The sequence below is a fragment of the Pristis pectinata genome, chromosome 12 (genome assembly GCF_009764475.1).
Source record: "Pristis pectinata isolate sPriPec2 chromosome 12, sPriPec2.1.pri, whole genome shotgun sequence".
NCBI classification, from domain to species: Eukaryota; Metazoa; Chordata; class Chondrichthyes; order Rhinopristiformes; family Pristidae; genus Pristis; species Pristis pectinata.
In genome coordinates, this window is record NC_067416.1 from 34,996,720 (window position 1) to 35,019,027 (window position 22,308).

General features: G+C 41.3%; 1 protein-coding gene across 3 annotated transcripts in view; it reads left to right on the forward strand.

Annotated features, from left to right (window-relative positions):
* prkg1b (protein kinase cGMP-dependent 1b) overlaps positions 1 to 22,308 on the forward strand; it is a 556,354-nt gene that overhangs the window by 333,715 nt on the left and 200,331 nt on the right. For all 3 annotated transcript variants that reach the window (XM_052027531.1, XM_052027532.1, XM_052027534.1), the window contains one exon: positions 4,214 to 4,277. In XM_052027531.1, coding sequence (XP_051883491.1) covers positions 4,214 to 4,277 — 64 coding nt within the window. The remainder of the gene's footprint in view (positions 1 to 4,213; positions 4,278 to 22,308) is intronic.

A 22,308-nucleotide genomic window follows, 5' to 3' on the forward strand; every position in this document is an offset into this window, starting at 1 on the left:
TAAAATCCAGACCAATTTTGGGCCTGTTGCACATCAAGTAGATGCATTGAAAATGACAGTGCTGGAGAGGATCACAAGCCATAAATTAATCCTGCGGTTTGCTATCCTGTTCCAATGACAGTAAACGTGTACTCTCAGACTGACTGTTCCTCATGCTGATTTACAACAATGCTTTTAAGGTGAACATGTTGATTGTGATCCTTCTCTGGGAATTGAACCTTTTTCCTAAATAACTCCATTAAGAATTCTTTTTGCACCACTGTAGTATGTATTGGATTTTGTTTTCCCAGAGGGGTTCACTTCCTTTGTTTATTGAAGTGGAATCCAGGAATCTCTCATGTAAATTATGGAATTATTCTCATTTTGAAATTGGAGAAAATTAACTTTACAGGCTCATTGCAAGTTGAAGAACAGAATTTTTGGTAAGGGTGTGGCTTTAATGCTGACATCACTAGAATGCAGAATGGATGGCCAGATGAGGCCCACTGTAACACATCAATGATTGGTATTGTGGGACAAGCTATATTTTGTGCTCTGGCTTCAAAATTCAACTCTTGGCATCATTACTGATGAATCTACCATAACAGCTCAGACCAATATGTTGCTCCTGTTGAACAGTTCTTGAAAGGAAATGCAGAACTTCAGCTCACAGACTCTGTACATTTTAAGCAGTGCTTCATCCTCTATTCTAATCCATTTGAAATCAAGGTCAACATTCCATTAGCTACCTCAATTAATTTTTATACCTGTGCTCCAGCTCTCAATTTTGTGTCAACTTCAAAGCTGTGCCAATATCAAGCAGGGTTAAAACCAGAAATGAAGAAACAGGGCAGAGATCTGGCATAATGCATTGGCACCTGATCATCCACAACAGATGCCTAAATTTTGCATTGGTAGCAGTCAGCTTTACAGATTTTCTTCCTTCCAACATCTGAAGACAATTTAAAATTAAATTCTGTCTCTGTTTCATAATTATTTCAAAGCCGGGATTGAGAGCCAAGTGACGCTCTCCCTGAATGGAATAATACAATCAGGGACGCAATTATTTCCAATATTTATTCCAGACCACACAAGGGACAGCACAGTCTAATTTTCATCCTACCTTTAGTTCCATTCTGTTGCACACATAGCTGAATAAACAATTGTGTGGTGTAAAATTAGTTTTAAAAATGTTTGGGAGAGAAGGTACTTACTCTGGTGTGACAAATATCTATCTTTCATCCTTCACTTCTTTATGTTCTATCCTGGCTTGTGAAGGCACACAATCTTCCTCAAACTCCCCCTCCCCAATTTTCATTTTCTTCCCTTGATTTGGTGGCAACTGTACTTTAGTTGTTGGGTAGGTCAAATAAGTTAACAAGCCTTACAGTTTCTACTCCTGGCTCAAATCAGTTGTGAAAAGTTAGGTAATGATCTTATGTAAAATGAGTACATTTTTTAGTTTTTTTTCCCCCCCCACATCAGTTGGAAGATTTGTGTCTTTAATTTGTTTTTGAAGCCAGAACTATTGTAAATACTGCATCATGCTATTGTAAATGGCAAGCTTGGATTTCCACTGAGCACTAGTCAAATGTTATTTATTGACAGATTGATGGAAGTTTCATGACTGGGAGCATGGTGACCCTCATGACTGATTACTTTTTAGATTTATAATGCAAATTTGGTCAGCAGTGTTGGAACTTAATTTTGTAATTCAGGAAGGTTGTACTCCATAACCTGTTAATGCTCAATTTTAATGAAAAGAAAATATTTTGCTATTTGTGACATGCATTCATTGAGGGACAGGAAACTGGATATTGAAAGCCAGAAACAATTTCACAACAGCATGCTAATAGATGCCTTACTAAATATTCAAATTGAGAGTTTGCTTTGTCTTTTCCAATTTGGTCATCACTACTTTCCCTTGATATCTCAATTCATTTAGCCTGGATTTTATGCTCAGGCTGATCTCCTGATTGAGTTCCTACTTACCATTATAGCATCTGCAAGAGAGTGAAGCTGGTTCCAATGTCAGTAGCAAGGCTGCACACTGCCGCAATCCTTTCTATTCATAAAACCAGTCACATGGGCTGGGGGTTGGAGGTGAGTTTGGGGGTGCAGATCAAACCCAACCAGAGAACTGAAGAAATGCAACCCCTAGCTTAGCCATTTTCTAAAGTTGTCAAAACATGAAATATTTCTGACACTTAGAAACTCACATTTCAAAACTACAATGTTATAGAGCTATATAGCATGGAAACAGGCCCTTCAGCCCAACTTATCCATGCTGACCAAGATGCCCATCTAAGCTAGGAAATGGACAATCCACTAATGAACAGTCCAGATGAAGGGTTTCGACAAAATGTTGACTGTCCATTTCCCTCCTCAGGTGCTGCCTGACCTGCTGAGTTCTTCCAGCAGTTTGGTTTTTTTTGCTTGATTTCAGCACCTGCAATCTCTTGCGTCTCCATCTGCCTACCTAAGCACGTCCTATTTGCCTGTGGTTAGCCCATATCCCTTTGTCTTTCCTATCATATACCTGTACTATTGTACTAAGGTGTGCCTATACTACCCATGTACTATTAAAAAGTTGAATATAATTATTGAGGAGCTTTAAAAGTGTCATATTTAAAAGCATTTGAATACTTCCAAATAAACTCAAGCAATTAGAAACATTCTTCAAATAATAATGCTCACCTTAATTTCTAGCCCACATTATTAAATTGCATGCCCTGGCACTAGTGACTGAAAAGCAAAAACAAACTTCAGATGCTGCAAGTGTAAAAAAACAAAATTTTGGAAATACTCAGCAGGTCAGGCAGCATCTTTGCGAAGGGAAACAGAGCTATTGTTTCAAGTCAAAGACCTGAGCTGTGATGAAGGTTCTGAAATGTTAACATTAACTCTTTCTCTTCACAAAAATGTGGCCAGAACTGCTGCGTATTACCAGCATTTTCTGTTTTTATCCCTGGTGCTAGTGTTGGGAAATTGATACTGTTTATAGTGTCCCACTGCCCTAATATGATCTTCTTCCTATGTAGTCCCTCAGGAAGGAGGATGATTTGCTTCCACTCCAGTTTGTGGCTGATGAGGCAAATGTGGGAACCACAGACCCTTCCATAAATGGGCAGATGGTGGCTGATGGGGTGGGTGACATGTCCCTGAGAGATTTCCACCACTTAAGTAGGGCTACTGTGTGCTCCCAATGCATGGACTTAAAGTTCAATACCATCCTGAATTTTTCTTCTCCATTTTGTGTAGTCATAGGCCAGGGATTCCCAAGTCAGTGGGAAAGTTGCACTTCAAGGAACACATCCTTCATACTTTCCCTCTGTCCACCTAGTAATTTCCTCCCATAACTGAAGTAGAATGTTAGTTCTGGGAATCAGGCATATGGATAGCACTGCCTGTCCAAAGGAGCTGATTGAGTGTAACAAAGATCTCAATGCTGGGGATGTTGGCATGGGAGATGACATTGATGTTTGTTCTCTTACCCTGCAGTGAATTGAGGATTTTGTTGGAGACGATATTGGTGGTATCTTTTCACTACCTTGTGTTATCTTATGCCATTCCTTATTCAAAGAAGCAAGCTTGAGTTACACTGCACATGATGCAAATTCAGAAGTAGTCTCATCTCTTAAACTTTTATGGCAGCTGTAACAGCCTCTTTTGTTTTATTGCTGTGTTACCATTGAGGCACATTCAAACTGCTTCACTCCAATGTGAAAGTGACAGTATAAATGCACCCACAAATAGCTTTATTTTTGTACAAAAAGTCCTTGGCTGATTAAACAAATAGATTGATATAGGTTCATTCTAGAGGAACAAAGTTAGGTCAAAAGGAACCTCTGAGGATTATTTTCTTTAAAAACTGAATGAGTTGAGTTCCTGCCCTTTAAATTAGATTAGAAATAATAAATGAATTTTAGTTTTGAAACAAGCCAAGAAGAGTGCCTTGCTTTGACTTTTATATTGTACTGATGATGGCAATGACAAAGCCAAGATAAGGGTATAAAATGCAAAAATGCTTTAAGTATTCAGCAGGCCAGACATCATGTGAAGAGAGATAAACAGGGTTAAGATTCTAGGTCAATGATTTTTTGTCAATAAGAATTGTATGACTATTTATTCCACTGTCCCACTTTATGTTTAGATCTATGTTTGACTAATGGCAGGTAGCTTATAGTCTTGTTAAATAGCAAGTGGCTAATGAAGGAACCTTCTTTTATTCCAGTGTTCCAACATTCCAAAACATTTCAGAAGAAATACTCAGCAAGCTAGCCGATGTTCTTGAAGAGGTGAGTGATGGCATCTAAAACACACCCATGTTCAATCCACAACAGTAGATTGACAAATTAGTTAAAACAAAGTTTATTTGCTTTGTTTTAACTAATTTACTTAAGTGTACTTTATATAAATCAACATTAAATAAAAACAAAGTTTGATAGTGATATTGGGAAAGTAGTAGATCTCAACTATAGCAGAAGTATATGGAGACCATTGAGATCTGGAAGAAACATCTGCTTTGTGTCTGAATCATGAAGAAATTTGTCTGTTGTTCTGCTGTTGTCCTAGCTATAGATCATGGGGAAGCATTGTGCAGACTATTTGGTCCAGGACACAATCACACTCCTTAAGCTAAATGTAACATTAATTATACAACACACTTACTCAAATACTGGCAGCCAGTCTATATGAATCAATACAACTCTTCAAAATGGAACCTACTCATCTCTTCCTTACAAAGCAACAAGGACTATACTTGAGAGGCAATACATTGACAATGAAGTACTTTGATGTACCTTGAGAGAGTGACTTACTATAAAAATGCATCTTTTCTCATTCATGATGTACTGGGAGGGCAGCCTTTCAAACCTACATCAAGAATTGATGCAATTATTTTCAATCCAAACAATATAGCTCACTTCATATAAAGGTACTTAGTGTTCAACATGCATTTAATAAACATGCACATAACAGACCTGGCCATTTGCAATACAAGCTGTATTTTAATGCATTGCACATAATGAATAAACAAGTAATTGGAGCAACCCTTTTCAAAGTTCTTAGAGTTGCCTCTGTTTTGTTTTTAAACACTTAGCAGACCAGATAAGAGAAAATTAGATTTTTTCCAGATTTTTATACTGGATTCACTAATGACCTTTATCAATGGATACTAAGACAGGAGTTAATATGACTTGTTAAATAAGTGTTTCAGGTACATTTACTTCCTAAAGAAAATTGGTTACTTGAGAAACTTTGAATGTAAAAAATGGAAACAAGGTTCAGTCCAGTAGAGCTCAGTTGTTCATAACTCTTTGGTTGCTTTTTATTTTACTCCTCTTTTGGACTTCAATCCTATTGCCTGAAAAGTTCTCCTGAAGGAACAGCTGTAGTGGTAGGCACACTACAGTTTGTCCTGCATGAGTTTCATGAACTTGGGACTTGCCAAAGTTTATCCCCAGCAGCTATATTTGAGCACAAAATTTAGGCTCACCTAAGCCCCACCTAATCTCTCAGGTGGACATTAAAGATGCAAGAAGAGTAGGAGACCTCTTCACTGTGCCCTAGCCACATTTACCCTGTAACAAGCATCACTGGAGCAGGTTGTCAGGTTGTTAAGGAGGCACAAGAGACTGCAGATGCTGGAATCTGGAGCAAAAAAAATTAGCTACTGGGGGAACTCAGCTGGGCAGGCAACATTTGTGGAGGGAAACAGACTGTTGCTGTTTCAGTCTTTTAGACTTTTCAGTCCAAACAAAGACCCTGTACTTTCAGTCCAGATGAAGGGACTCAACCCCAAGTTCCTCCAGCAGCTCATTTTTAATCTGGTTATCAACCTGTTAATATTTGTGGGGTTTTGCTACAAGCACACTAACAGTGACAATTCCTGTAATCATGACAGTGACTACATGTTGGTTGTAAAACACTTTGGGATGTTCTAAGATCACTTAGTGTACCTTATAGATCAAAGGTCTTATGTTCCTTCACATATCTTAATCTTATACTCCCATTTTCATTTAGTGAGAAAATCTGATGTAATATTTTGAAGACATAATAGAGAAGCAAACTTTTGCCCACATGGAGTTTGCTCACCAGTATTTTAGTGAATGTGTTGTATAATTAATGTTACAATATTGGATACTGATGTGAACAGATGATAAATTGGTTTTGCCATTGCTTTTGTCCTTGGTTTTAAAGTTGCTGACCTAGAAATTGGATTGGTCAGATCATTTTGTCAGTATGCTGCAAGGTCCACATTTTTTGATGTAGAATTATGATTGTGCTTCAGAATTACAGCATGATATACCTTGCATTATTTATCAAATGTAATTGCATGATGCTGTGTTCTCTGCAGAGTAGGCAATTGGTGATGCTGGTCCATGTGCAATTTTGATTTGGTGCAGACCCAGCCAAATTGGCTTCTAATATGATTGGGAGCAGGAGGATAGGATCCAAAGACAAGCCCTTCTTGAAGGAGGGAACTAAAGGAGGAAGAGACAATAATAGACCTGGCCAGGGAGGCTTATCCCATAAGACTACTATCCGATTTGGCACCTACAGAGCCCTATTCTGATATCTCTACCAATATCTGAGCTTACTGTGATAGATGCTGGGTGGCCTCCTCTTTCATTGTCTACCTGCTCACAATATGTGATGGAGGTAGCTGAAAGTTCTCAGCTATATAATGGAGGGTGCAATAGTTTGATCTAAAACCAGTGTATTATGCCTAAGGGAGACTACAATGGGATGAGGGAGGAGTTAGCTAGCATAGACTGGAAACATAGGCTATATGGTGGGGCAGTTGAGGAACAGTGGAAGACTTTCAAAGAGATTTTTCCAGTGCTCAACAAAAGTATATTCTAGTTAAAAGCAAGGACAGTAAGGGTAGGGAGAGCCAACCTTGGATAACTAAGGAAATAAAAGGCAGCCCTCAAACTAAAAGCTCATGCATACAAAGTAGTCAAGAGTAGTGGGAAACTGGAAGATTGGGAAAACTTTAAAAAGCAACAAAGAACCACTAAGCAAGCAATAAGGAAAGGGAAGATAGATTATGAAAGTAAATTAACAAAATATAAAAACAGATAGTAAAGTTTTTATAATTATATAAAGTGGAAAAGGGTGGCTAATGTGAATGTAGGTCCCTTGGAAGTTGAGAAGGCGAATTAATACTGGGTAATGTGGAAATGGCCGAGACCCTGAATGACTATTTTGTGTTGGTCTTCACAGTGGAGGACACATCTAACATGCCAAAGTGATGTTATGGATGTGATGGGAGGTGAGGACCTCTATATAATCACTGTCACTAAAGAGGCAGTGATGAGCAAACTGGTGGGCCTAAAGGTAGACAAGTCCCCTGGTCCTAATGGGATGCATCCCAGGGTACTGAAAGAAATGGCAAAAGTTATAGTAGAGGCATGTCATAATTTACCAAAATTCTCTGTACTGAGCAGGTCCTGGCAGATTGGAAGACAGCAGATGTCACACCACTGTTTAAAAAGTATGTAGGCAAAAGGGAGGTAACTGTAGGCCAGTTAGCTTAATGTCTGTAGTCAGGAAAATGCCTGAAGCTATCATTAAGGAAGTAGTGAGACATCTGGTGAGAAATGGTTCCATCAGGCAGATGTAACATGGATTCAGGAAGGGCTTACTGGAGTTCTTTGAGGATATAATGAGTGCAGTGGATAGAATAGAATCAGAACACTACAGCACAGAAAATAGGCCATCTGGCCCTTCTAGTCTGTGCCAAAACAGTATTCTGCTAGTCCCATTTACCTGCACCCAGTCCATAACCCTCCAGACCTCTCTTGTCCATGTATCTATCCAATTTATTCTTAAAACTCAAGAGTGAGCCTGCATTCACTACATCAGATGGCAGCCCATTCCATACTCCCACCACTGAGTGAAGAAGTTCCCCCTAAACTTTTCCCCTTTCATCCTAAAGCCATGTCCTCTTACTTCTCTCCTAATCTAGGTGGAAAGAGCCTACTCGCATTAACTCTGTCTATACCCCTCAATTTTGTAAACCTATATCAAATCTCCCCTCATTCTTCTGCACTCCAAGGAATAAAGTCCTAACCTGTTCAGTCTTCCCCTGTAACTCAACTCCTGAAGACCTGGCAACATTCTAGTAAGTCTCCTCTGCATTCTTTCAAATAGCCTTCCTATAGTGAGGTGACCAGAACTGCACACAGTACTCCAAATTTGGCCTCACCAATATCTTATACAACCTCACCATAACATCCCAACTCCTATACTCAATTCTTTGATTTAAGAATGCCAGGATGCCAAATGCCTTCTTTACAACTGTCTACCTGCGACACCACTTTCAGGGAATTATGTATCTGAACTCCCAGATCCCTTTGTTCCTCCGTACTCCTCAGTGCCCTACCATTTACTGTGTACGTCCTGCCTTGATTTGTCCTTCCAAAATGCAACACCTCACTTGTCTGCACTAAATTCCATCTGCCATTTTCTGGCCCATTCTTCCAGTTGGTTTAGATCCCTCTGCAAGCTTTGAAAGCCTCCCTCACTGTCCACTACACCTCCAACCTTAGTATCATCAGCAAACTTGCTGATCCAATTTACCACATTGTAGGTTGTTGTCTATATCAATGATCTAGATGACAATGGCCCCCAGCACAGATCCCTAAAGCACACCTAGTCATAGGCCTCCAGTCTGAGAAACAATCATCCACTACCACTGTCTTCTCCCACACAGCCAATTTCAAATCCAGTTTACAGCCTCTCCATGGATACCTAGTGTCTGAACCTTCTGAACTAACCTCCCATGTGGGACCTTGTCAAAGGCCTTAAAGTCCATGTAGACAACATCCACAGTCTTTCCTTTATCTACTTTCTTGGTAACCTCCTCGAAAGACTCCACAAGATTCATTAAACATGATCTACCATGCACAAATCTATGCTGACTATCCCTAATCAGCCCTTGGCTGTCCAAATACTTGTATATCCGATCTCTCAGAACACCTTCCAATAGTTTACCCACTACTGATGTCAGGCTCACTGGCCTGTAATTACCTGGTTTACTTTTAGATCCTTTTTTAAACAGAATTACATGAGCTACTCTCCAGTCCTCTGGCACCACACCTGTGGCTAAGGACATTTTAAATATATCTGCCAGGGCCTCTGCAATTTCTACACTAGTCCCTCTCAATGTCCAAGGAAATATCTTATCAGGCCCAGGGATTTATCTACCTTTATTTGCTGTAAAGCAGCAAGCACCTCCTCCTCTTTAATCTCTATATGTTCCGTGACACTATTGCCTGTTTCCCTTCCTTCCATATCCACTATGCCAGTTTCCTGAGTAAATACTGATGCAAAAAAAACTGTTTAAGATCTCCCCATCTCCTGACACTCCACACACAGATGATCACTGATCTTCTAGGGGACCAATTTTGTCCCTTACTATCCTTTTACTCTCCATATACTTGTAGAAACCCTTTGGGTTTACCTTCACATTATCCGCCAAAGCAGCCTCATGTCTTTTTTCTCTTCCTGATTTCCTTTAGTATTTTCTTACTTTTTCTATACTCAAGTACCTCATTTGTTCCTGATTACCTATACCTGCTATACACCTTTCTTAACCAGATCGCAATATCCCTTGAAAACCAAGGTTCACTCTGCTTGTTAACTTTGGCCTTTAATCCTGGCAGGAACATGCAAACTCTGCACTTTCAAAATTTCACCTTTGAAGGCCTTCCACTTATTGAGCACATCCTTGCCAGAAAACAACTAATCCCAATCCACTCTTCCTAGATCCTTTCTCATTTCCAGAAAATTGGCCTTTCTCCAATTTAGAACCTCAACCCGAGGACCAGACCTGTCCTTATCCATAATTAACTTGAAACTATTGACATTATGGTCACTGGACCCAAAATGCTCACCTACACAAACTTGTCACCTGACCTGTCTGGTTCCCTAATAGGAGATCAAGTATTGAATTCTCTCATTGGTACCTCTATATATTGATTTAGAAAACTTCCCTGAACAAATTTGACAAATTCCAAGCCATCCAGCCCTTTTACAGTGTGGGAGTCCTGGTCAATGTGTGGAAAGTTAAACTCCCCTACTATTACAACTTTGTTTCTTACATCGGTCTGTTATCTCACTACAGATTTGCTCCTCCAATTCCTTCTGACTATTGGGTGGTCTATAATACAACCCTATTAGTGTGGCCATATCTTTCCTATTCCTCAGCTCCACCCATATGGAGTCAGTAGATGAGTTCTCCGGGCTGTCCTGTCTACGCACAGCTGTGATATTTTCCCTGACTAGTAATGCCACTGCTCCCCCTTTATCACATCTGAAACAACAGAACCCCAGTACATTAAGCTGCCAATCCTACCCCTCCTGCATCCAAGTCTCAATAATAGCAATAATGAGATGATCCCACGTGCCAATCCACACCCTAAGCTCATCTGCCTTACCTACAATACTTCTTGCATTGAAATAGATGCACTGAGAACATTTCAATCACGTACAAACCTTTGATTTCTGTCAATACCTGCAGTCCTTGCATGACTTCCTCCTCCACCTCATTATCTGCTTTAACACTCTGGTTCCCCTCCCCCTGCAAATCTAGTTTAAACCCCCCAGAGCAGCACTAGCAAACCTACCCACAAGTATGTTAGTCCCCCTCCAGTTCAGGTGAAAACCATCCTGTCAGAACAGGTCCCACCTTCCCTGGAACAAAGCCCAATTGTCTAGAAACATGAAGCCCTCCCTCCTGCACCAATTCCTTGGCCACATATTTAGCTGCATGATCCTCCTATTTCTGGCCTCACTAGCTTGTGGCACAGGTAGCAATCCTGAGATTGCAACCTTGGAGGTCCTGTCCTTCAACTTTGCACCTAATTCTCTAAACTCTTTGCAGGACCTCCTTCTCTTTCCTATCCACATCATTGGTCCCTACATGGACCATGACATCCGGCTGCTCACCCTCCCTCCTGAGAATATCGAGAGCTCAATCTGAGATATCGCAGACCCTGGCACCAGGGAGGCAACAGACCATCCAGGATTCTTGATCTCTCCCACACAACCTCCTATCTGTCCCCCTAACTATCAAATTCCCCTATCACTACTGTCTTCTTTTCCCTCCTTCCTTTCTGAGCTGAGGGTCCCATCTCAGTGCCAGATGGCCAACCACTGCAGTTTGTCCCTGGTAGGTCATCCCCACCAGCAGTATCCAAAATGGTATACTTATTGTTGATGGGAACAGCCACAGGGGTGCTCTGCTCTTTCAGTCTATACCCCTTTCCTTTCCTGACAGTCACCCAGCTATCTGCCTCCTGACTTTTAGGGGTGACTATCTCCCTGAAACACCTGTCTATTTCTGGCTCTGCCTCACAAATGATCTAGAGTTCATCCAGCTCCAGTTCCCTAACTCAGTTTGTCAGGAGCTGCAGCTGAATGCACCTTTTACAGGTATAGTCATCAGGGACAAGTGTGCTGTCCCTGACTTCCCACATACTGCATACAGAGCACACAACCACCCTAGCTGCTGCCATCACAACCTACTCCTAAGCTAATTAAATTAAAGGAACTTACCAGCCTTACCTTTCTGGGAGCAAGCTCTTCCTCAGCCTCTGTTCACCAAAGCCTCAAAACTCCACTCTTACCCTGGGCCACTCCTCTTCAGTTACTCCTCCTTATATTTGTCCCTGCCAATTACCTCAAGTACACACTCCCAATAATCAAGCACTCAACATTCTGTTTAACCCTTCAGTTGCCCTCCACTTATTAAGCTTTTGAAATACATTCGCCGGACCTGAAAGGGAACTGCTGCTCCAACGGCTACTGGGCTCCTTCTGTAAAAGAAAAGCCCGCGAAACACACAAGCTTTTGAAATACACTCACCCGACCTGAAAGGGACCTGCTGCTCCAACGACTGCCGGGCTCCTTCTATCTCCTTCCGGGATAGAGGGCAACAGGTGGATTTGTATACTTGGATTTCCACAAGGTGCTTGATAAGGTGCCACATAAAAGACTTATCTATAAGATAAGGATGCATGGAGTTGGGGGTGATATATTAGCATGGATAGAGGATTAGTTAACCAGTAGGAGGCAGAGAGTTGGGATAAATGGGTGTTTCTCTGGTTGACAATCAATGGTGAGCAGGGTGCCACAGGGGTTGGTGCTGGGCTTGCAGCTGTTCACGATACACATTAACGATTTGGAAGAGGGGACCGAGTGTAGTGTATCTAAGTTTGCTGATGACAATAAATTGAGTGGAAAATCAAATTGTGCAGAGGATGCGGAGAGTCTGCAGAGAGATATAGATAGGTTAAGTGAGTGGGCAAGGGTCTGGCAGATGGAGTACAATGTTGGTAAATGCAAAATCATCCACTTTGGAAGGAAAAATAGAAGATCAAATTATTAGTTAAATGGTGAAAGATTGCAGCATTCTTGTGCATGAATTGCTAAAGGTTGGTTTGCAGGTGCAACAAGTTATCAAGAAGGCAGATGGAATGTTGGCCTTCATTGCTGGAGGGATTGAATTTAGGAGCAGGAAGGTTATGCTGCAACTGTACAGGGTACCGGTGAGGCCGGACCTGGAGTACTGCATGCATTTCTGGTCTCCTTACTTGAGGAAAGATATAAAGTCTTTGGAGGCGATGCAGAGGAGGTTCACCAGGTTGATTCTGGAGATGAGGGGGTTAGCCTATGAGGAGATATTGAGTCACCTGGGACTATACTCGCTGGAATTCATTAGAATGAGATGGGATCTTATAGAAATATATAAAATTATGAAAGGGATTTTCATAATCAAGAAAATTATGAAAGAGTAGTGAATCTGTGGAATTCTCTGCCCAGGGATGCAGTAGAGGCTACCTCATTAAATATATTTAAGACACAGTTAGATTGACTTTTGCATAGTAGGGGCATTAAGGAATATGGGAAGAAGGCAGGTAGGTGGATCTGAGTCCACGGCCAGATCAGCCATGGTCTTAATGGCAGAGCAGACTCGACGTGCCAGATGGCCTCCTCCTGCTCCTATTTCTTATGTTCTTATGTTCTCATATCTGCAAAGAGAAAGTACAGTGGGTCTAACCTTGATGAGGGCAGCAGCAAATAAGGTTGACATTATATGTTAATTAGAACCATAGAGTTGTACAGCATAGAAACAGACCCACCACGTTTATGCTGATCATATAGAACATAGAACAATTACAGCACAATTCAGGCCCTTTGGCCCACAAAGCTGTGCAGAACATGTCCCTACCCTAGAAATTACTAGGCTTACCCATAGCCCTCTATTTTACTCAGCTCCATATACCTATCTAACAGTCTCTTGAAAGACCCTATCGTATCAGCCTCCACCACCGTTTCCGGCAGCCCATTCCACGCACTCACCACTCCCTGAGTAAAAAACTTACCCCTGACATCTCCTCTATATCTACTCCCCAGCACCTTAAACCTATGTCCTCTCGTGGCCACCAATTCAGCCCTGGGGAAAAGCCTCTGACTATCTACCCTATCAATACCTCTCATCATCTTATACACCTCAATCAGGTCCCCCCTCATCCTCCGTCTCTCCAAGGAGAAAAGGCTGAGTTCCCTCAACCTGCTTTCATAAGGCATGCTCCGCATTCCAGGCAGCATCCTTGTAAATCTCCTCTGCACCCTCTCTATGGCTTCCACATCTTTCCTGTAGTGAGGCGACCAGATCTGAGCACAATACGACCAGAACTGAGCACAATATAGTAATCCCATTTCCCTGCATTAATTCCATATCCCTCTAAGCCTTGCGAGAAGGAACAATAGTATGATGAGAAGTCGGATGTGAGAAAAAGGATTTGAATGATTGCACAGTCAACGTCATTGATCTCTGTGCCACCACCAGCCATGATTCTCAGTCGATGACATTTAAAAGTACATAAGATAACTTAATGGACATAAAGGGAATTGGGAATCAGGTGGCAGAGAGGACTGAGGCACGAGATCAGAAATGGTCTGCTTGCAAGGCAAAACAAGTCCAAAGGGTCACAGAGCCTATTACTTTATTCCTAATGTACTTGCTGGAAAACACCTTATTGCAGCCCATAGCCTACATAGTTGCATCCAACCTAAAGGATGAGGCCACTGATCTAGTTGAGTTGGCATCATGTGAGTCACAGTAAACAGACAAGGAAGAGCATACAGGACTGGAACCCTTAGAGGTTGCCACATGGCTGTAATCAGTCATTTCTTCTCAAACTTAGGAGCTGTGTCACTCTCCAGTAACCTCTTAGAGCAGAAGGAGCTAAATGTTCTGGGACTGTGGACTAGCAATTAGTAACCTGCCTGACTGAGGTCTGTATGGGGAACAACTTAGCTGTTGCTCATGTGGACCATCACTGCTGGGCTCTGGGGTTCCTGGGTAGAAGTCGGATGGGGAACTGTGGGGGTGGGGGGGGCAGGGCAGTAGTGGGAAGAATGGCAGGACTGTGGAATGCAGCTTCCTTTGGATTGGGAAAACACTCTCATTTTAATAAGAGAAATCTTAGGTTTTGTTGTAGTCATTGGGTTGAAGGTGTGGTGGGGCTGGAGTGAGTATCTAGGTTATGACAAAATAGCATGTCTAGAGACAGAACTTGAATAAAATAGGCTTCAAATTCACAGAAGCTGAAAGCAAATAAACTGCTTGCCCTGTTTGGACACTGTAAAGTTCAATGTATTAAAGAGCGATATGACAGGAAGAAAGATTAGAAATATGCAGAGCTGTGGGTTTGGGGTTTACAACTGTAAGAACAAACTAAAATTTAATAAAAGGAAGGGATAGTCAGACTTGGATGATCTAGCTGTTAACAGAAAGATTGTACAGGGTCCCACTTTGTAAGGTACAAGGCATCTATTAAAATGATGCAATGTATAAGAAATGACCAGATCTCCAGAAATAAACAGTTGGTTGATCCTTTCGCAATCTAGTAATGAAAAGACAGAAGTGCAGTATTATTTGTCTAACGGAAGAATTGGTATGCAGAAGAGCATTGAACAATTCATGCAATGAAATTGTTAAGTGCTTTCAGAAATCATAGAAATATGTAACACAGGAGACTGTTCGGCTGATTGTGCTGGCCAAAATGGACTCCAAGTTAATCCCACTCATGGTCCTCAGCCCTGCAAGTTAAGGCTCTTCAAGTGCTCATCCAGGCATGTTTTAAATATGGTGAGGGTTTCTGCCTGCCAGTGAAATAATCTTTCCCAACTCTGCTCTAATCCTTCTTCCAATTAACTGAAATCCATGTCCCTTTGACACTGTGACACTTCCCTCTTATTGTTATGCCCTGGTTGCTGTATCTACTGGTGTGAATGCAGTGCAGCTATATATAGAGCATTCCAAAAGGCTTCCAAAGGGAATCTCTGTGATGTCATTACAGTCTGCATGGCAAAAATTCTCTGAGAGTAATACAATGTGTCATTGGAGGATAATTTCCAAACATTCTTTGTATCAGATTACAAAATCTTCTCCTGTTTGATAAAAAGAATCCTTTCTTTCTTTTTCAATCTTTTTATTAGTTTTCAAATTAATACAGATTAATATATCAATGTTTGTACATGTAATACAGAGATCAGGAGAACAATCATGACATGGATAATCATAAAGAACAGTAAAGTACAAAAAAAATCTGTAGATCCAACGATCTGTTAGTGAATATAATATAAAAGAAAAAGATTTATTATAAAATATAAAAGAAAGAAAAAAAATCCCCAAAACAATAAGAAAAATTATAAACAATATATCAAACCAAACTAAGCTAAAGAAAAAAAAATTTAAAAAAAAAACAGAAAAAATCTGGACTAAGATTTCTCAATAGAAACAGAGCAATATTATGTCGTCAACTCAATAAAAGGAATCCAAAAGCAGATTATTACATAATTGGAGAAGGATTACTGATCGGTGAAGTACAGAGGAATCTAGGTGTTCTTGCTTAGGTTTAGGGGAACATTAGAGGGAACTCTTCACTCAAAGAGTGGTGGGAGTGTGGAATGGGCTGCTATTTGATGTTGGAAATGCGGGCTCGCTCTTAACTTTTAAGAATAAATTGGATAGATACATGGACGAGAGAGGTCTGGAGGGGTATGGGCTGGGGGGCAGGTAAATGGGACTAGCAGAATAATGTTTTGGCACAGACTAGAAGGGCTGAATGGCCTGTTTTCTGTGCTGTAGTTTTCTATGGTTCTATTGTGCACGAATCTCTAAAAAGTCAAAAGACAGGTGCAGCAAGTGGTTAGGAAAGCAAGTTACGTATCGGTCATTATTGCAAATGAGTTGGAGTTTATAAATAGGGAAGTATTGTTACAATTGTACAGGTGAGGCCTCACCTGGTATTGTGCATAGTTTTGGTCCTATTAAGAAAGGATTACTGGCACTGGAGGCAGTCCAGATGAGATTCACTCAGCTAATTCCTGGGATGAGAGGTTATCCTATCGGGAGTAGCTAAAGAACAATGAGGAGTGATCTCATTGAAACGTAAAAGATCCTGAGGGGTAGATGAAGAGATCTTTCTACTAGTGGGAGAATCTCAAACAAGGAGACATAGAGGCAAAATTAGGAGATGTTCATTTAAAACTGAACTGAGCAGGGACAACCTCTCACAAAGGGTGGTGAATCTCTGGAATTCTCTACCCAAGAGGGTTGTGGAGCTTAGATCATTGGGGATATTTAATGAGGAAATAGATACATTTTGTAAAGTCAGAAAATTGAAGACTAGGGGAAACCGGCACAGAAGATGAGGCATAGGGCAGATCAGCCATGATTATATTGAATACTGGGGCAGGCTTGAAGGTCTGAATGGCCTAATCCTGCTCCTATTTTCTTATGTTCTTACATCCTGAGATCCATGGAAAGTGGTTGAAATACTGTTGAGAATTAGACCTTTCAATGTATACATAGATGGATGCTGGGACATTCAATGGTGGCTCTAAACTTTTACCCATATGATAAGCCTTCTGTGTCTCCTGGCTGCATCAAGCCTACATCTAATTAAAAATGTGCAATGTTGTGAAATGAAAATATGCTGAACGATGCTCATTTGAGGTGGGAATTCAGTCTAGTTTTACTTGGCATCCAACAAATGCACATTAACAAGTCTGAGTGAAGAGTTTAGAAATGTCATCCCGATGTTGCCAACCTAAATATGGTGATTGACTTCAGTAGAACACAATATTGGGAGGGTTGTACAATGGGTGGCCGATACCATGGCGCCCAAGTTTGAATGAGAGACAAAGGACAAATTTCTACCTCAATCTCCTGGATATTGCTTTGAGCAAACCAAATGAAAAATTATAGGCCATGAAAAAAAGTGTGCTTTCAGCCATTTTCATTCAAGAGTTCTGTTTATCAGTTATAAAGATGTCGAACACATAAAGACAGTTCATTGAGCCAGCAGGGACAGGATGTCATGTGATGAGGCCATGAGGAATTCATCCAACTGGTGTTGACAGTCTACATCAGCTCAAGTGAAAGCTCTCTCGCGGTTGGAGGCACTCGAGAAGTCAGCTGAGTCTCAGCCTATAAAAAGATCCAAGTTATCCAATAATTGTAATCACATGGTTTTGATTTAAGAGGAGCAGCTTGTAAGACAGCCAGCAGCACAGGCACTATTGAGAAAACGGGTTCATAGAATCCCTGCGTAGGTGTCTTGCAGCCTGATTCCTGAGATGTGTTTTCCAGTTGACAGAAATTTAGGTAAACAGTTGTAATTATCCAAGTTCCCAAGCTCTTTGCACCATATGAACTGGGCATCAGAGGGAAGGCAAAATGTGGGTCTTGTATCCTTATAGGTGAGATGTCTAGTTTTTACACTTCATGCCTCTATATTGCTGCTGGCTGAACCTTTAGCTGCAGGGATTGAGAGGGAAAATAAGAATTCCAAAGAGAGATCAAAGACTGATGCAGTCACACCAAACTTTCTTCTCTCACTATAATCACCCCAACGCAAGAAGCAGGCCCTCAGAAGTAGTATCAGAAAATCTTTGTCCTTGCCTGCTGTGCTTCAGCAGAGTGTCAATAATTAGTCAGGAATTAGTCTTTCTCAACTTCAGAACATCCTGTGGCACATTACAGCTAATAAACATTTGTAGTGTAACCACTGTTGTAAAATAGAGAGCACAGAAGCCAAATTTATGCACAGCAAAATCTCTTAAAAATATATTGGTCAGATAATCAATTTTATAATTGCAAATGGTGGAGCTTCGCCATAGCCTCTTTGTCATTTGTACCAGGCGACTAACAGGCCAGTCAGTAATCCTTAAAGCTACTACATCAGCATCGCAGGCAGTCCTTGGGTTATGGCAGGGTTCCATTCCTGAGAACTGTTTGTAACCCGAACTGTTCATAAATTGGAAGTTAACAAAAACAATGTGTGGGAGAGGATCACAGAAACAGCTGTTATGGGAGAGTGAGCAGGCACGGGAAGAGCAGCTGCCAGACGGCCTCGCTGACTCAGTGAGTGAATCTGCTCAATGCTCCCAGCTCTGCTGGGCTCGACCCAGACCCCCATTGTTGCGACTAGGGGTGGGGGGGATGGTGCATGGTGTGTGGGTGCTGGGGAAAGAAGGCATGCAGAAATGCTGTGTTCTTACCAGGCAAAAGGTGCCTGCAGCCCCACAGCAGCCAGCAACTCCATCCTCATCCATCCCGATGGTCTCCCAAACTCACATTCATATGTATAGGGTGTTCGTAACCTGTAAATGCATGAGGAGGAGCAATCTGACCCCAGCTGGCCTCTGGGTTGGCCCACACTGGGTTTTCTCCCCTCCCCGCCAACCCACCAACTCCTCTGTGCATGTTTTCTTTTTCAGCCTACTCTGTATTGCTGTCTTCTGTCTCAACTTGATCACAGAGCTGGTTGATTCACCACCCTTCTGCCTCCCTAGTTCACGAGGATATCTGCTGGTTTGCAGGATACCTGTGATGGCTCATTGACTGCATTCTGATGAGGCATTGCAAGGAATATATTAAGTGTGTAGCATGGACTTACAGCGGTCTTGGGGCCTGCCTTAATTAAGCCGTAAAGTGGCCTTGATGATGCTTTTAATGCCAGCCCATCATGTAGTCATTACCTTTCTGCTTAATGTTGACTCCACTGTCCATTCCTGGATGCACTGTGCTGGGACAACAATACTCATTCTTAAGTTGCCATTAATTTTTAGTGATTTCTTCCTCTCTCTTCTACCCCTGTGCCTTTGCCAACTTTCCTTTGTTATCAGCTGCATCTCAGTGCATGAAAGGCTGACTCATTTTCTGGATTCCCAACAGCCGTCCCCATGGGGAAAACAAAAATCAATGTTCCACTCACTGCCTCCTCCAGATGTCTCCTACAATCCTGGGAACGTCACATGATACAGATTGAAAAATTGTATAGACACTGACATATTTCACTGCGTCAAGGACTTCTAGTGTTAACTGAATAAAATTGTTACCAGTATTCAACAGCTTACCTGAGCTAATAAATGCAATTTCTGTTATAGAAATGAGATTCTGTGACCAGAGAAGCAATAGCTTTAGGTATTGTTCCGATTCCTCTGAGAACTGCACACAAGTTCAACCTGGAAATATTTGATGATAGGCTCCTCTGTCATGGATTTAAGTCAAAGATTGGGTACAATATAACTGAATGACAGAACAGGCTCAAAAAGTTGAATGGCCTTTTCTTGCTCCCATGGTTAATGGTTAGCACAATGGAAACCACTCCATCAAGGATGTCGTTAAGGCTGAGCACCGAAGAACCTTGACGACAATCAGGGGTGCTTTACCTGACCAAGGTACATATGAAACCTCAGCAGTGCTGTAAATAGTTCATGCTGATCTCTCTGCTCTACAGAATAACTGACCAAGAGTCCATCCTGGGGAGCAACTTTACCAATCAGCTGGCAAAACTGGAATGCTTTTCACTGTCCAGTGTAAGCAACTCTCCCCTTCATGCTTATGATTTGGGCTCGTGTATCATTTAGTACATGGAAATAGCATCAGAATATGTGTTTCAAGAAAAAATAATGCAACAATTAAATCAGATGCAATGAACCAGATTATCTTGCAGTATAATGATTTCAGCAGCTGCATCTTACAATGGTATACTTGATAGTAAAACTCTTGGTAAAGAATTATTAAAACTTTAAAGCTTTTTGGGAGTAAGTGCACAATCAAACGATCTCTGATTCATTGCATGTCTGAATGACCAATTTCAACACGCAACCCTTACTTCAAAGGTCCAAAGGTCCTGTGAAAATAAATCTGTGCCAAGAATAACTAACAGAGAGTGAAGTGCGATGTGCTTGTGACAGATTGGATTCTCCACTAAAACTTAACATACTTTTTATAATGCTTTATTCCAATGTCTGACATCTGTTCAGGATAACTCTAAAATGTAATAAACTTGATCAGTGTATCTACCAATCCCATGAATGAAGATGAGATCCTTTGTCTCGATATTCTCTCAAAATGTTGTCCCAGATATTCAATCAGGAATTCTTTGGAGCTCTCTACTTTAGAGAACTTTTACTGAGTACGTTCAAGGCTAAGACCAACAATCTTTTGAGGTATGGGAATAGGGCAGGGAAATAGACATGAGGTATAGGATCAGTCATGATCTTATTGAGTGGAAGAACATTTTTAAAGGACAGCAGATGTCCTCGTCCCACTTCCTTTCCTTCAGGCTACAAATATGGAGGACTTAGGGTCTCTGCAGAACTAGGGTGAGCTTATATGAGAGATACCAATAATGCTTCCAATCTGTAGTCCCACTGAACTCTGTCTCAATACAGAATCCTTCTAGTTTGGGGGACTCTTATCAAAATGGGTGTTCCCAGGTCCAGCATGGCACAGTTAATATAGACAGATAGTGCCAAAGTCTTTTAATTCTGCCCTAACAATGTGTCTTAATGTCAAATTCCTTCTGCTCTCATCGGCTTTTCAATAATCATCATCCCACACAGATTGGCATAGTTCGATCAGGAAGTGCTGAACTATGTGCAGACCAGACAAACGAACTCATGCACTCTGGAAGCTAAATGACAAGGTATCAATGCAGGATGTTCAACCAGAATTAACCAATGAATGACCTTTTATCGCATGAAGGACTGTAATTAAATATTCATTGAAAACACATGCAACAGGATTATTGAAGCTTGTATTGGTACAGCACCTTTAATGCAGTAGAATGTTTCACAAGACAGTTACCAAACACAGGTAATTGTAGAGGTGATGGAAATGATGGGGAGGGGAATGGGATCGTGGAGGGATTCAAAAACAAGGAAGAGAATTTTAAAATCAAAGCATTGCTTCACAGGGAGCAGTGTAGCTCATTGGGTATGTAGGTGATGGGTGAACAGGAATTAGTGTGAGTAAGGATGCAGAAGGCAGAGTTTTGGATTGCATTGAGTCAGTAGAGAATGGGAAGCCAGCCAGCTGTGCATTGGAATGGTTGAGTGCAATAGATTGTACTACAGATGGCTGCAGTATCTCATGGTAGACTGTGGGGTCAAGAAATCTTCCTCTTCCCCTGTAGAGATGTAGCTAATGGGATCTGTACAGTGTTGGCAAACTTGTAAGGTGTTGTGAAGAGGCTGAAGTGGTGGACATTATTATCCTGCTAACCAACGGTCTCCTTTTATAGAATTCCCTTGGACTGAGGTGAGATATGAGTGGGTTGTATAATCAACAGATTCCTCCTTTACCCCTGATGCCCTCTGATATGTCCTTCTCATCTACAATGCCTTGAACCTAATCACGGTTGTCCAAATCCTCCAGCATAATGCAGTTGTGGCAGTGAATGTAACCAAAAGTGTTGATTGGTTTCTCAAGATACCTGGAAGTGCATAGCAGGCCATTCTTCCTGTGCTATGGTAACAGAACAGAAATAAACATTACAGCACTTGCTGTAAGAATCCTCAGCAATGCTGAGTGATGACATCAGGACTGCGTGTACATCTAAATGCCAATGAATGAGTAAACAGGACACAAACATGCAAAGACAAAGATAATACTAGATGTGTACTTGGGGCAGAGTTTTTTATTTTTCACTGTCCTCCTCCCATATCCCTAATGCTGACACTCTCCAATGCGGCTTTTTTGAATGCTAAAGGGGATCTTCTTCCTCTAAGTCAATTCCTTACTTTTATGCACCACCTTGTCCTGTGGAATTTTGCAGTTTTCAAGAGCTTTTAACTATAGAACCCAAATGCCCATGGTCAGTGTGATATATCTCATATCTAGGTCGTGCTGCAACAGTTTATTGTATGCTGCCGTTTTAAGAGATTACTTTGGAATGGTATTTTGTTGTAAACTGCTATATGAAAATGTGTCGTGCTGCAGAATGGTCTTGC